The 13,109-nt window shown below is 43.9% G+C and overlaps 1 protein-coding gene across 1 annotated transcript in view; it reads left to right on the top strand.

Annotated features, from left to right (window-relative positions):
* The first annotated feature begins 1,567 nt into the window (after window positions 1–1,567).
* The window catches only part of LOC128692796 (glutamate receptor ionotropic, delta-1-like), an 89,292-nt gene continuing 77,750 nt past the window's right edge, over window positions 1,568–13,109 (top strand). The window contains exons 1-2 of the mRNA XM_070090137.1: window positions 1,568–1,875; window positions 10,859–10,897. Coding sequence (XP_069946238.1) covers window positions 1,729–1,875; window positions 10,859–10,897 — 186 coding nt within the window. The 5' untranslated portion in view covers window positions 1,568–1,728. The remainder of the gene's footprint in view (window positions 1,876–10,858; window positions 10,898–13,109) is intronic.

The following is a 13,109-nucleotide window of genomic DNA, read 5'->3' as shown; positions in this document are numbered from 1 at the left end:
CCTCGGCAATTATAGATTCCATAAATTTTCCCACAATAGGTATTACATGTGCCATTTTTCACTTATCAGGCACTATGCCAGTTTGTAGTGATATGTTGAAAAGATTAGCCAAAGGTTTGCTAAGTTCCTCTTTACATTCCTTTAAAACCCTTGCAAACAGTTCATCGGGGCCTGTGGATTTGTTAAGTTTTAATTTCTCTATTTGTCTCAGGACCGTCACTAGTTACTGCAATCGTGCATAGTTTATTATCGTCCTGTTCTACATGATTTATTATTTCTGGAATTTTGCTAGTATCTTCATGAGTAAAAACTGAGAGGAAGTAATTATTGAATATTTCACACATTTCACTATCAATGTCAGTGATCTGACCTGAGTTACTCTTAATTGGGCCTATCTTGTCCCTAATCATACTTCTGTATACCTGAAAGAACCCTTTTGGGTTAGTCTGACCTTTCCATCTCTGTTACAAAAAGCACGGTCCATATATCTTACAAGAGAATCTCCCACAATTAGAATATTCTTACCTTGATAAGCAGGGGACTCAGTGGTACCTTTCATCTCACTAACCACTGAAGTACACTCGTCTTGGAGAACAGAGAATTAATTTCTTACCTTCGCATTTTCTCCTATTAATCTTCCTTATCACCCTTCTTCCTGATTTGTGAACCACTTCCCACTAAAGCGGCTACCACTCTTCAAATCACTGCTGGTAACTTTTTCCTCCTTTCCAGCTACAACCATCTCACACTCACTCCCAAACCCATCTAGACGAAGCTTCAGCCTCCTGTTTTCCTCCTGAAAAAGTAGAACCTCCTTCTTCAACACTTTAACTTGAGATTTTTAAACACTACAACAAGCCATGGTGCTAGGTAACACCCCACGCTAAATCCCAGGCAGCTTAGGACAGGTATGGCCACACATGACCACTGACCACTGACCTCTGTCCCCTCCTTCCAACTCCTCAAAACTCCACTGGTTTTTTTATGAGAAGTGGAACTCTCTCACTCCTCTATTCCCTCTACCTTTCCTCAGGATCTGATATCCAGTTGAAAAGATGGTGTCTATTTTCATTCCTGTGAGCTTCGTTTCTGTGAGAACTATGATGTTTGGTAATGCTTCTGTGATTATTCCATACCACTCACACTGATCTGTTATTTCTTCTGTGTTGGTGTACCATCCCTTCAGCTTCTTTTCCAATATTGTATTCTGGGGGGTCTGTGAGGGCTGGTGGAGTTGGAGACCTGGCAGGGTGCTATGGGAGTCTACTGTGTAGGGTGGGGTAGGGTCTGTGAGTGTGGAGTGTGGTTTGTTTTGCAATAATATAGTTGCTGGGTTCTGTGGTTGGTTACAGTTTCTGTGGTTGGTTAAGTTAGGTTGCCCCTCTCATCTTTGTATCCTCTCAGTTTCTTTCATTCTTTTGTGATCTAGGTACACCCTCTGGTATTTTGCTGTTTCCTTTAGCTGTGGTTACTGCTGTGGGATCCTGTTCCTCGCTGTTTCTGCCTTCAAAATTAATTTGACTGACCGAATTCTTCCTCTCGAGTATTTTCCTATTCTCTGAAAATTTGGCAGTTCATTTATGTCCTCCTCTCCTGTTTGATGATATTTCCATTCTATTTCTTCTCTCCCAGTCGTCTTTCTTTGTATGTTCTCCCTTTGATGTGTGCATCTGCTTCAGCAAAGGAAATACTTTTCATTCCGTTCTTTTCCCCCTAGACACGTTTTTAATGGAGGCATTATGGAATGCTGGTGTAAGCCTACAAGTGGCAGTAGAGCAAGTGTGGTGGACAGGGCTGGCTGATCTGACCTACTTGTCAACCTCTCAGCACCTTCTGATGGGTAACGTCACCTGGCTCTCATACACTATGCAACAGGTAAGTGTTTTGTGTGTGTGTGTGTGTATTCACCTATTTGTGGTTGCAGGTGTCGATTCATGTCTCCTGGCCCCACCTTTTCATTGATCGCTACTGGGCCCTCTCTCTCCCTGATTCCTGCCTTCAGTACATCACTTGCCAGACTGTTCCACTTCCTGACAACTCTATGACTAATGAAATATATTCTTACCATTACTCTATAATTTGTTCATGATTGTAGCATGTATAAACGTAAGTAACCATTCTACAGAATTCATTACCTTTGTAACTTGTGAGCTCATTACCTTTGTACCTAGTTCAGCTATCAAAACTTTGGGGGCCCAGTCCCTGGACCCATTACGTACCTCTGTAATCTGTAAATACCTTTGTAACTTGTCATGATTGTGACCAGACCTACCTGGAGTTCATTACCTTTGTAAATTGTGTGTTCATTACCTTTGTAAATTGTGAGTTCATTACCTTTGTAAATTGTGAGTTCATTACCTCTGTAACTTGCTCAGCTATCAAAACTTTGGAGTCCAGTCCCTGGACCAATTATGTACCTCTGTAATCTTTTGACTACCGCCCACAGGATGGGTATGGGGTTCATAATAAACATATTAAACTAAACTTTGACTCATCTGAGTCCTTAGCTTTCAATTGTGACCCCTTGATTCTGTGTCCCACCTCTGGAACATCCTGTCTTTGTCCACCCTCTCAATTCCTCGTAATATTTTGTATGTCGTTATCATGTCTCCCCAACTTTCCTATTCTCCAGTGTCGTCAGGACTATTTCCCCTAATCTTACTTCGTAAGGTATTCCTTTAGCTAGGGAACTAGTCTTGTTGCAAACCTTTGCACTTTCTCTAATTTCTTGATGTGGTTGACCAGGCGTGGGTTCCAAACTGGTGCTCAATACTCCAGCATGGGCCTGACATACACAGTGCTTCCTTATTTGGGTATCAGAATGCTATTCTCAGGTTTGCCAGGCGCCCATAAGCTGCAGCAGTTATCTGGTTGATGTACACCTCAGGAGATTTGCTCAGTATTATACTCACCCGGAGATCCTTTTCCTTGAGCGAGGTTTGCAGTCTTTGGCCACCTAGCCTGTCACGTATTCCATCATTTCGTTTACTGATTTTCCTACAAATTCTCTTTCCCAGGGAACCTCTTTCAGAAAGTTCGTAATGCCTGTGTAGTCATCCCTTTTGTAGTTTGACTTTCCCCATCCTACTCCTGTTACCCTCTCCACTTGTAACTCTACTATGTGTCCGAAGCTCAGAACGACGTGATAGTTAGCTTTGAGGGGCCTTTCATTTGTGATGTCCTCGATGTCCGGGCTACTCAAGGTGACTACGAGGACTAGTCTTGCTGGTTCATCCTCTCTCTCTGGTAATGTCCTTAACATGTTGATGTATGAGGTTTTCCAGTACCACATCCATCATCTTGGCTCTGCACGTTCCGGGGCCCCCATGTAGTTCCAGGTTTTCCCAATCAATCTCATTGTGATTGAAATCCCCAATGACTAGTAGCTTTGCTCTGCCCGTAAGAGCTCTACTTCTCTGGACCTCCTGTAGTTCTGTAGCGGGTTGTACATCACTGCAATGAGTACCTTATGTCCCACAGACTGAATTGTACCTACTGTGTAGAGCCTCTCGCCCATTTCGTCCGTTCCATCCATTTTCTTAAATCCCCACCGGTTTTTGAAGAGCAGTGTGTGTGTGTGCGTGTGTACTCACCTATTTGTACTCACCTATTTGTGGTTGCAGGGGTCGATTCACAGCTCCTGGCCCCGCCTCTTCGCTGATTGCTACTAGGTCCTCTCTCTTCCTGCCCCATGAGCTCTATCATACCTCGTCTTAAAACTATGTATGGTTCCCGCCTCCACTACGTAACTTTCTAGGCTATTCCACGGCCTGACTACTCTATGACTGAAGAAATACTTCCTAACATCCCTTTGATTCATCTGAGTCTTCAACTTCCAATTGTGACCTCTTGTGTCTGTGTCCCTTCTCTGGAACATCCCGTCTTTGTCCATCTTGTCTATTCTGCGCAGTATTTTATATGTCGTTATCATGTCTCCCCTGACCCTCCTGTCCTCCAGTGTCGTCAGGCCGATTTCCCTCAACCTTTTTTCGTAGGACAATTCCCGTAGCTCTGGGACTAGTCTTGTTGCAAACCTTTGCACTTTCTCTAATTTCTTGACGTGCTTGACTAGGTGTGGATTCCAAACTGGTGCTGCATACTCCAGTATGGGCCTGACGTAAATGGTATACAGAGTCTTAAACGAATCCTTACTGAGGTATCGGAACGCTATCCGTAGGTTTGCCAGGCGCCCGTATGCTGCAGCAGTTATCTGATTGATGTGCGCCTCAGGAGATATGTTCGGTGTTATACTCACCCCCAGATCTTTTTCCTTGAGTGAGGCTTGCAGTCTTTGGCCATCTAAACTATATTGTGTCTGCGGTCTTCTTTGCCCTTCCCCAATCTTCATGACTTTGCATTTGGCAGGGTTAAATTCAAGGAGCCAGTTGCTGGACCAGGCTTGTAGCCTGTCCAGGTCTCTTTGTAGTCCTGCCTGATCCTCATCCGATTTGATTCTTCTCATTAACTTCGCATCATCTGCAAACAAGGACACTTCTGAGTCTATCCCTTCCGTTATGTCGTTCACATATACCAAGAACAGCACAGGTCCTAGGACTGACCCCTGTGGAACCCCGCTTGTCACAGGTGCCCATTCTGATACCTCGTCGTGTACCATGACTCGTTGTTGCCTCCCTGTCAGATATTCTCTGATCCATTGCAGTGCCTTTCCTGTTATGTGTGCCTGATCCTCTAGCTTTTGCAGTAACCTCTTGTGAGGAACTGTGTCGAAGGCCTTCTTGCAGTCCAAAAATATGCAGTCGATCCACCCCTCTCTTGTCTTACTTCTGTCACCTTGTCATAAAACTCTAGTAGGTTTGTGACACAGGATTTTCCTTCCCTGAAACCGTGCTGGTTGTCAATTATACACTTGTTTCTTTCCAGGTGCCCCACCACTCTCCTCCTGATCTTCTCCATGACCTTGCATACTATACACGTTAGTGATACAGGTCTGTAGTTTAGTGCCTCATGTCTGTCTCCCTTCTTAAAAATTGGGACTACATTTGCCATTTTCCATACCTCAGGGAGTTGCCCAGTTTCAAATTATCTGTTGAAGATCTTTGTTAATGGCTCACACAATATCTCTGCTCCCTCTTTAAGGACCCATGGAGAGATGTTGTCTGGTCCCACCGCCTTTGAGGTGTCAAGTTCGCATAGCAGCTTCTTCACCTCCTCCTTGGTTATATGTACCTCATCCAGCACTGGTTTCCACTGTAAATACCTCTTTAAATCTTGTGTTGAGCTCCTGACATACCTCTTGGTCGTTTCTTGTGACTTCCCCATCACCCTTCCTCAGTCTGATTACCTGGTCCTTGACTGTTGTTTTCCTCCTGATGTGGCTGTACAACAGCTTCGGGTCAGTCTTTACTTTTGATGCTATGTCATTTTCATATTGTCTCTGAGCCTCTCTTCTTATCTGTGCATATTCGTTTCTGGCTCTTCGGCTGATTTCTTTATTTTCCTGAGTTCTGTCTTCTGTACCTTTTCCATTCTCTAGCACACCTAGTTTTTGCCTCCCTACACCTTTGGGTGAACCAAGGACTCGTTCTGTTCTTCCCATTATTTCTGTTTCCCTTGGGAACAAACCTCTCCTCTGCCTCCTTGCATTTTGTTGCTACATAGTCCATCATTTCTTGTACTGGTTTTCCTGTCAGTTCCCTCTCCCACTGAATGTCTTGAAGGAAGTTCCTCATGCCTGAGTAGTTCCCCCTTTTGTAGTTTGGTTTTTCCCAGCCTATTCCTGCTACTCTCTCCACTTGGAGCTCAACTATGTAGTCGAAGCACATAACCACATGATCACTAGCTCCCAGGTGCCTTTCATACATGATACCCTCGATGTCTGAACTACTCATGGTGAATACAAGGTCCAGCCTTGCTGGTTCATCCTCTCCTCTCTCTCTGGTAGTGTCTCTAACATGTTCATGCATGAGGTTCTCCAGTACCACATCCATCATCTTGGCTCTCCATGTTTCGGGACCCCCATGGGGGTCCAGGTTTTCCCAGTCAATCTCCTTGTGATTGAAATCACCCATAACTAGTAACTTTGCTTCCCCCATGTGTGCTCTCCTGGCCACCTCGGCTATTATGTCGATCATTGCTCTGTTGCTCTCATCGTATTCTCCTATTGGCCTCCTGCAGTTCTGTGGTTGGTTGTACATTACTGCAATTATCACCTTATGTCCCTCAGACTGGATTGTTCCTACTAAGTAGTCCCTTTCGCCCGTGCCATCCATTCCTTCCATTTTCTCAAAACCCCACTATTTTTTAATGAGCAGTGCAACTCCTCCTCCCCCTCTCCTCCCTCTGACTTTCCTGAGGATTTGATATCTGGATGAAAAGATTGAATCTGTTATTATTCTAGTGAGTTTTGTTTCTGTGAGTGCTATTATGTCTGGGGATGTCTCTTTGATTCTTTCGTGCCACTCCTCATACTTGTTTGTTATTCCATCTGCATTTGTATACCACACCTTCAACTTCTTTACTAAGACTGTGGTCTGGGAGGTATATTGGGGTTGGGGAAGTGGGAGACCTGGTAAGGAACTATGGGTTGTTGCTGTGGGGGTGGAGTTTGTAATGTAGTGGGTGGGGGCATTGGATGTGGCATGGGTGTTTTGATTTAGAGTGTTTGGTTGCACTGGGGTTGACCTGGTTGGGAGGCTTCTATAGGAAGTTGTGAGGGAGGCTGTATTTGATCTTCTTCCTGGGTCTGGGATCTCCTGTCTCTTCTCCATCCCCTCTCTTTCCTCCTTTCGCCTTTGTACCATCTTTCTCAGTTTCTGCCTTTCTTCTTGTGTTCTGTCGCGGTCGAAATACACCTTCCTGTATGCCGGCATGTCCCTTAATTAATCGTGCTTTCTCCTGCAGGATCCTGGTCCGAGTCGCTTCTGCCTTGAAGGTCACTTTCACTGGCCGGGTTCTTTTTTTTACAAACCCCCCTATTCTCCGAAAATTTTCCAGCTGGGTCATGTCGTCTGCTCCTGTTGCTTTCATGATGCTTTCGATTGCTTTTTTTTCCCCTTGTTTTCTTGCTTCATATGTTTCCCCTTTAACTTCCTGGAGCCCATACACAAAGACTGACCTCACCCTTTCATTCTCCCACTGCATATCCCTGTGTATCCCCTCATTTAATTTGGTTTCCTCCACTGCAGCTTTCCTTTCTTCAGTTTCACTGGCTAATGTACTTAGGCTCAGTGGCCTGTCATTTTCCCTTCTCGGCTTTCCTTGGGCTCTGTTATTGTCTGTTAGGGCCTCCACATTAAGCTTAGCTCTTTCATTTACTACAGTCTCCTCTGATAGAGCTTCTCCATGCAGTTGTGCCCCTTCTTTCCCTACAGTCCCCTTATTTGTGGCTGAGGTAGCAGTCTCTGTTGTCAATCCCAAAATGTTCTTAAGTTCTTTAGGCTGTTTCAGATTTTTCAGTTCCTGTTCTAAACTCTGTATCCTAGCCTCTGCTGCTTTGACATGCAACTCCCACTTCCTGCTTTCCATATCTATCCTCTCTTCCATTCTCATGCTAAGTTCTTCTAGTTTCTTTTCCCATTCATGATCCCTTTTTATGAGCTCTGCTGCCCAATCTTCCTTTGCAGTTTCCTCCTCCTGTCCCTTGGTATTTCTTGTTGCTCTCTGGCAACCCATTTTTGTTTTATCCTGATTGCCTCAGAGTGGGAAACCTATGTAGTTCTATATGTTATGTTAGTAGTGTGTGTGTCAGAGTGTGGGGGGGAGGTAGTGGAGGAACTGTGGCTATGTGGGAGAGGAGTCGGGAGGGGTGGGGAGGGGGAGGGTGAATGGGGGAGGGGAGGGTGAACGAGGGAGGGGAGGGATCAGGGGAAGTAGTGAGATGTCGGTGGTGAGGGGGGTGTGTATGTGTGAGTCTGGATATGTGTCTGTGTGTGTGTGTCTGTGTGTAATTTTGTGTGGAATTATGTGTGGGTTTATTATGTACTGAAAGGTAGGTGGCTCGTGCATTGTAATGTAGTCTCAGTGGTCCTTGGCTGCCCACAACTTCTTGTGACCTGACCCCCAACCTCCTGGGACTTGACTGGCATGTACTTAGTGTGTGTATGTGTGTGTGTGTGTGTGTGTGTGTATGTGTGTGTGTGTAATTATGTGTCGAATTATGTGTGTGTGTGTGTGTGTAAATATGTGTCGAATTATGTGTGGGTTTATTATGTGTCTGAAAAGTAGGTGGCTTGTGCTTGGAGTGTAATGTGGATTCTCAGTTGTCGCTTGCGTCCACAACCTCCTGTGACCTGACTCCCACCCTCCTGAGACTTATGCTCACCTACTTACAATGTTGCCTATGCTTGACCTGCTTATAGTAAGTTAATCGCCTTGTTCAATGGATTACCAATTGCTATTCCTTATTGAATACTTGAGTGCCTATTCTTTATCGTGCTATGAGAGTTAGACCATTCACATTCAGCTTGGCGGTTAATTGGAACCTGGAACCCCACACCCAAACAATCACTCATAGGTGGATACAGTACTTGTAGTGCAGCTGTAGCCTGTAGATTGTCCAGCTAGATGTGACGCCCTGGCGTAGATCCAGCTCGATGTACGTCCTGGTGTAGATCCACCTCAATTTCTTCTCGTTAATAATGTACCCTATTCACTGTATTTCTCTCACTGGTCACAAGATTGTTTCACTTTATTATCTTTCTTGGGTGACACTTGACAACGTCGCCTTACCACCCACACTAGCCTGCCCACTCTGCGCCACCACGTTTTTATTTCGCTCAAGCAGATTAAAAATCACTTCTAGGATTGTTCACTACCCTGACACACTAGCAACCCTTGCAGAACACTTGAGAAGCCCTCAAAAACACTTATATTCCCGGAGCACAGAAGGCGTGACTCGCGCGCTAGCTGTCCCTACTGTGTGTGTGTGTTTGTGTGCATTTGTGTGTGTTTGTGTGTGTGTGTGTGTGTGTGTATGTGTATGTGTGTGTGTGCGTGTGTGTGTTTGTGTGCATATATGTGTGTATGTATGTGCGTGTGTGTCTGAGGGTGCGTGTGTGTGTGTGATGGTGTGGGTATGTGTGAATGTGAGTACGTATGTGTACTCACCTAGTTGTACCTACCTAGTTGTGGTTGCAGGGGTCAAGTCGTAGCTCCGGGTCTCGCCTCTTCACTGATCGCTAGTAGGTTACTCTTCAAGCTCCATGAGCTTTATCATATCTCTTCTTAAAGCTATGTATGGAACCTGATTCCACTACATCACTTCCCAGGCTATTTCACTTTCTGACAACTCTGTGACTGACGAAATGCTTCTTAATATCCTTGTGATTCATCTGAGTCTTCAACTTCCAAATGCGACCCCTTGTTGCTGTGTCCCATCTCTGGAACATCCTTTCTCTATCCACCTTGTCTATACCTCTCGGTATTTTACATGCCGTAATTGTATCCCCCACTATCTCTCCTGTCCTCCCGTATCGTCAGGTCGATTTCTCATAACTTCTCGTAGGTCCAGGACTAGTCTTGTTGCAAACCTTTGCACTTTTTCTAGCTTCCATACGTGCTTGGCTAGGTGTGGGTTCCAAATAGGTTCTGCATACTCCAATATGGGCCTAACGTACACAGTATACATGGTTCTGTATGATTCCTTATTAAGATGTCGGAATGCTGTTCTTAGGTTTGCTAGGCGCCCGTATGCTTCAGCAGTTATTTGGTTGATATGCACCTCAAAAGATGTGCCTGGTGTTATACTCACCCCAAGATCCTTTTCTTTGACTTATGTTTGGAGTCACTGGCTCCCTAGACTGAACTCCATCTTCAGTCTTTTTTGCCCTTCCCGATTTTCATGACTTTGCACTTGGTGGGGCTGAACTCCAGGAGGCAGTTGCTGGATCAGGCCTGCAGCCTATCCAGATCCCTTTGTAGTTCTGCCTGGTCCTCGTCGGGTTGAATACTCATCAGCTTCACATCATCTGCAGACAGGGACACTTCGGAGTCTATTCCTTCCGTCATGTTCACAAATACCAGAAACAGCACCGGTCCTAGGACTGACCCCTGTGGAGCCCCACTAGTCACAGGCGCCCACTCTGACACCTCGCCATGTACCATAACTCGCTGTTGTCTCTGCAATCTACCCATCCTTTTCTCTCTCGTGTCTTATTGCTGTCACCCTGTCATAGAACTCCAGGTTTGTGACACAGGATTTCCCATCTCAGAAACCGTGCTGGCTGGCGTTGATAAGCTTTTTCTTTTCTAGGTGCTCCATTACTCATCTTCTGATAATCTTCTCCATGACTTTGCATACTATACATATCACTGACACTGGTCTGTAGTTTAATGTATCGTGCATGTCCCCTTTTTTTCAAAAATTGGGACTACATTTGCTGTGTTCCATACCTCAGGTAGTCGCCGTGTTTCGATAGATGTGTTGAAGATTGTTGTTAATGGGACTAACACGTGTCCGGTTTCAAAACAAATCCCGAAAACTGACGTTATGTATGGACCGTTTTTGTACAAAGTTTGCACCAATACACTGAGTTAAACTCATTTTATGTAATACTTAATAAACTCAAACTGACCTGTTATACATAGCAGATTTTAGGTAAGGTTTCTTGGTTAAGCTTAATTTAAAAAAAAAAAAAAAAAAGATATGTCATAGTCAATGAAAAATATACCTTTATTAGGAATAAAATTTCTTCCATGGATTGTTTTCTAAATGAGGGATAATACATCAAGGGTTTTTAATCACTAGTTATACATTTAACAAACGTGTCAGATCTAATTATTCTGTGAAAAGATAAGACTATCTATTTCTGTTTTCTCATGCTTTAGAGGATTAAAATGTTCGGTAGAAATGATAAATATAACATTAGTTTCTCGTGAATTACTTTAATTTCTCTTCCAGGTGCAGAGACTGTATAAGACGGCAAAACTTAAGGCTACGGTGAGTACACACAAGGTTAGGGCATTGGCTTAAGCCGGTAGGAGAATTGGACCTGCCTCGCATGGGCCAGTAGGCCTGTTGCAGTGCTCCTTCTTTCTTATGTTCTTAAATGATACCATGTACACTACCACACAACACTGACATTTAATTATACAGTCGATCTCATCTGTGACACTATTAAATCACAATTATTATACGATCTCCCGGGACGAAACTATGATATACCTCAATGGGAAACTAAGAAGAAATATTATCATAGTACACTGGAATCGGGAATCACCATAAATGCATGAATATCTCCCATCTCAGATTAGAACAAAGTTAGGATTTCTGAAGAAAGTTGGAAGCTCTTTTATTTCATGAGCCAAAATATAGATGAGTGATTGTTTCTTTCCGAGTGAGTGAAGGAAAAAAGTGTTGAAATATGCAATAAAGTGGAACACTAATCTTTATGGAACATTTGTCTAAGGGAATACAATTTAATATATTATTGAGCTCTTCAGTCGGTCACTACCATGGTAAAATACAATAGAATACGAATTTCTAGGTTCATTGAACACTTCAGTGGAACACTTTTATGGATCAATGGAACACGGTGATTAAGGAGTATCACTGAACACTTTATAATGCGTTTACCAGACTTTTCCTGTATAACTTCTCGGCAAATTTTAATAAGCACTTAAATTGAGCGTATGCACTTGGTGCGTCCTGACGTGTGTGTTGTCACAGTCTGCGGGCCAGTCCCGTTTATAAATAACTTCGCCTGTTTGCGAATTATTAAGCATTTCAAATCTTTCGTCACCCATTGCATGTCAGGATTGGATGAAATAACGTTCAAAACAAGCCTGGTGCTCCGGGGTATGGGGCAACGTCGCTTAGCTCCGGCTAGGCGCCCATACTTATTTGGGGTCTGGCTCTGTGTACTCAGAGTACTGTGTACTCTGATGCCAAGCTTGCAGGTTCGAGTCCTGCTGTGCGAGTAGAGATAATGTTTATTATATATATATATATATATATATATATATATATATATATATATATATATATATATATATATATATATATATATATATATTTTATTTATTATCACACTGGCCGATTCCCACCAAGGCAGGGTGGCCCGAAAAAGAAAAACTTTCACCATCATTCACTCCATCACTGTCTTGCCAGAAGGGTGCTTTACACTACAGTATATAAACTGCAACATTAACATCCCTCCTTCATAGTGCAGGCACTGTACTTCCCATCTCCAGGACTCAAGTCCGGCCTGCCGGTTTCCCTGAACCCCTTCATAAATGTTACTTTGCTCACACTCCAACAGCACGTCAAGTATTAAAAACCATTTATCTCCATTCACTCCTATCAAACACGCTCACGCATGCCTGCTGGAAGTCCAAGCCCCTCGCACACAAAACCTCCTTTACCCCCTCCCTCCAACCTTTCCTAGGCCGACCCCTACCCCGCCTTCCTTCCACTACAGACTGATACACTCTTGAAGTCATTCTGTTTCGCTCCATTCTCTCTACATGTCCGAACCACCTCAACAACCCTTCCTCTGCCCTCTGGACAACAGTTTTGGTAATCCCGCACCTCCTCCTAACTTCCAAACTACGAATTCTCTGCATTATATTCACACCACACATTCCCCTCAGACATGACATCTCCACTGCCTCCAGCCTTCTCCTCGCTGCAACATTCATCACCCATGCTTCACACCCATGTAAGAGCGTTGGTAAAACTATACTCTCATACATTCCCCTCTTTGCCTCCAAGGACAAAGTTCTTTGTCTCCACAGACTCCTATATATGTAAGCAAATATTGGCAGAAAGGTGGACTGGTGCAAGTATGAGTAGTGGGGGGGGGGGCGTTGAAGAGTTGGAAAAAGTTTTAAAAATGCAGTATTAGAATGTGGGGCAGAAGTCTGTGGTTATAGGAGGTTGGGTGCAGGAGGAAAGAGGAGTGATTAGTGGAATGATGAAGTAAAGGGTGTGATAAAAGAGAAAAAGTTATCTTATGAGAGGTTTTACAAAGCAGAAGTGGCATAAGAAGAGTGGAGTATATGGAGAGTAAGAGAAAGGTGAAGAGAGTGGTGAGAGAGTGCAAAAGGAGAGGAGATGATAGAGTGGAAGAGGCACTGTCAAGAAATTTTAATGAAAATAAGAAAAAAATTTGGTGAGTTAAACAAGTAGGGAGTTAGTAGATGGCGAGAAT

This window comes from Cherax quadricarinatus, chromosome 30 (assembly GCF_038502225.1).
Source record: "Cherax quadricarinatus isolate ZL_2023a chromosome 30, ASM3850222v1, whole genome shotgun sequence".
Lineage (NCBI taxonomy): Eukaryota > Metazoa > Arthropoda > Malacostraca > Decapoda > Parastacidae > Cherax > Cherax quadricarinatus.
This window is presented reverse-complemented; position numbering and strand designations above follow the sequence as displayed.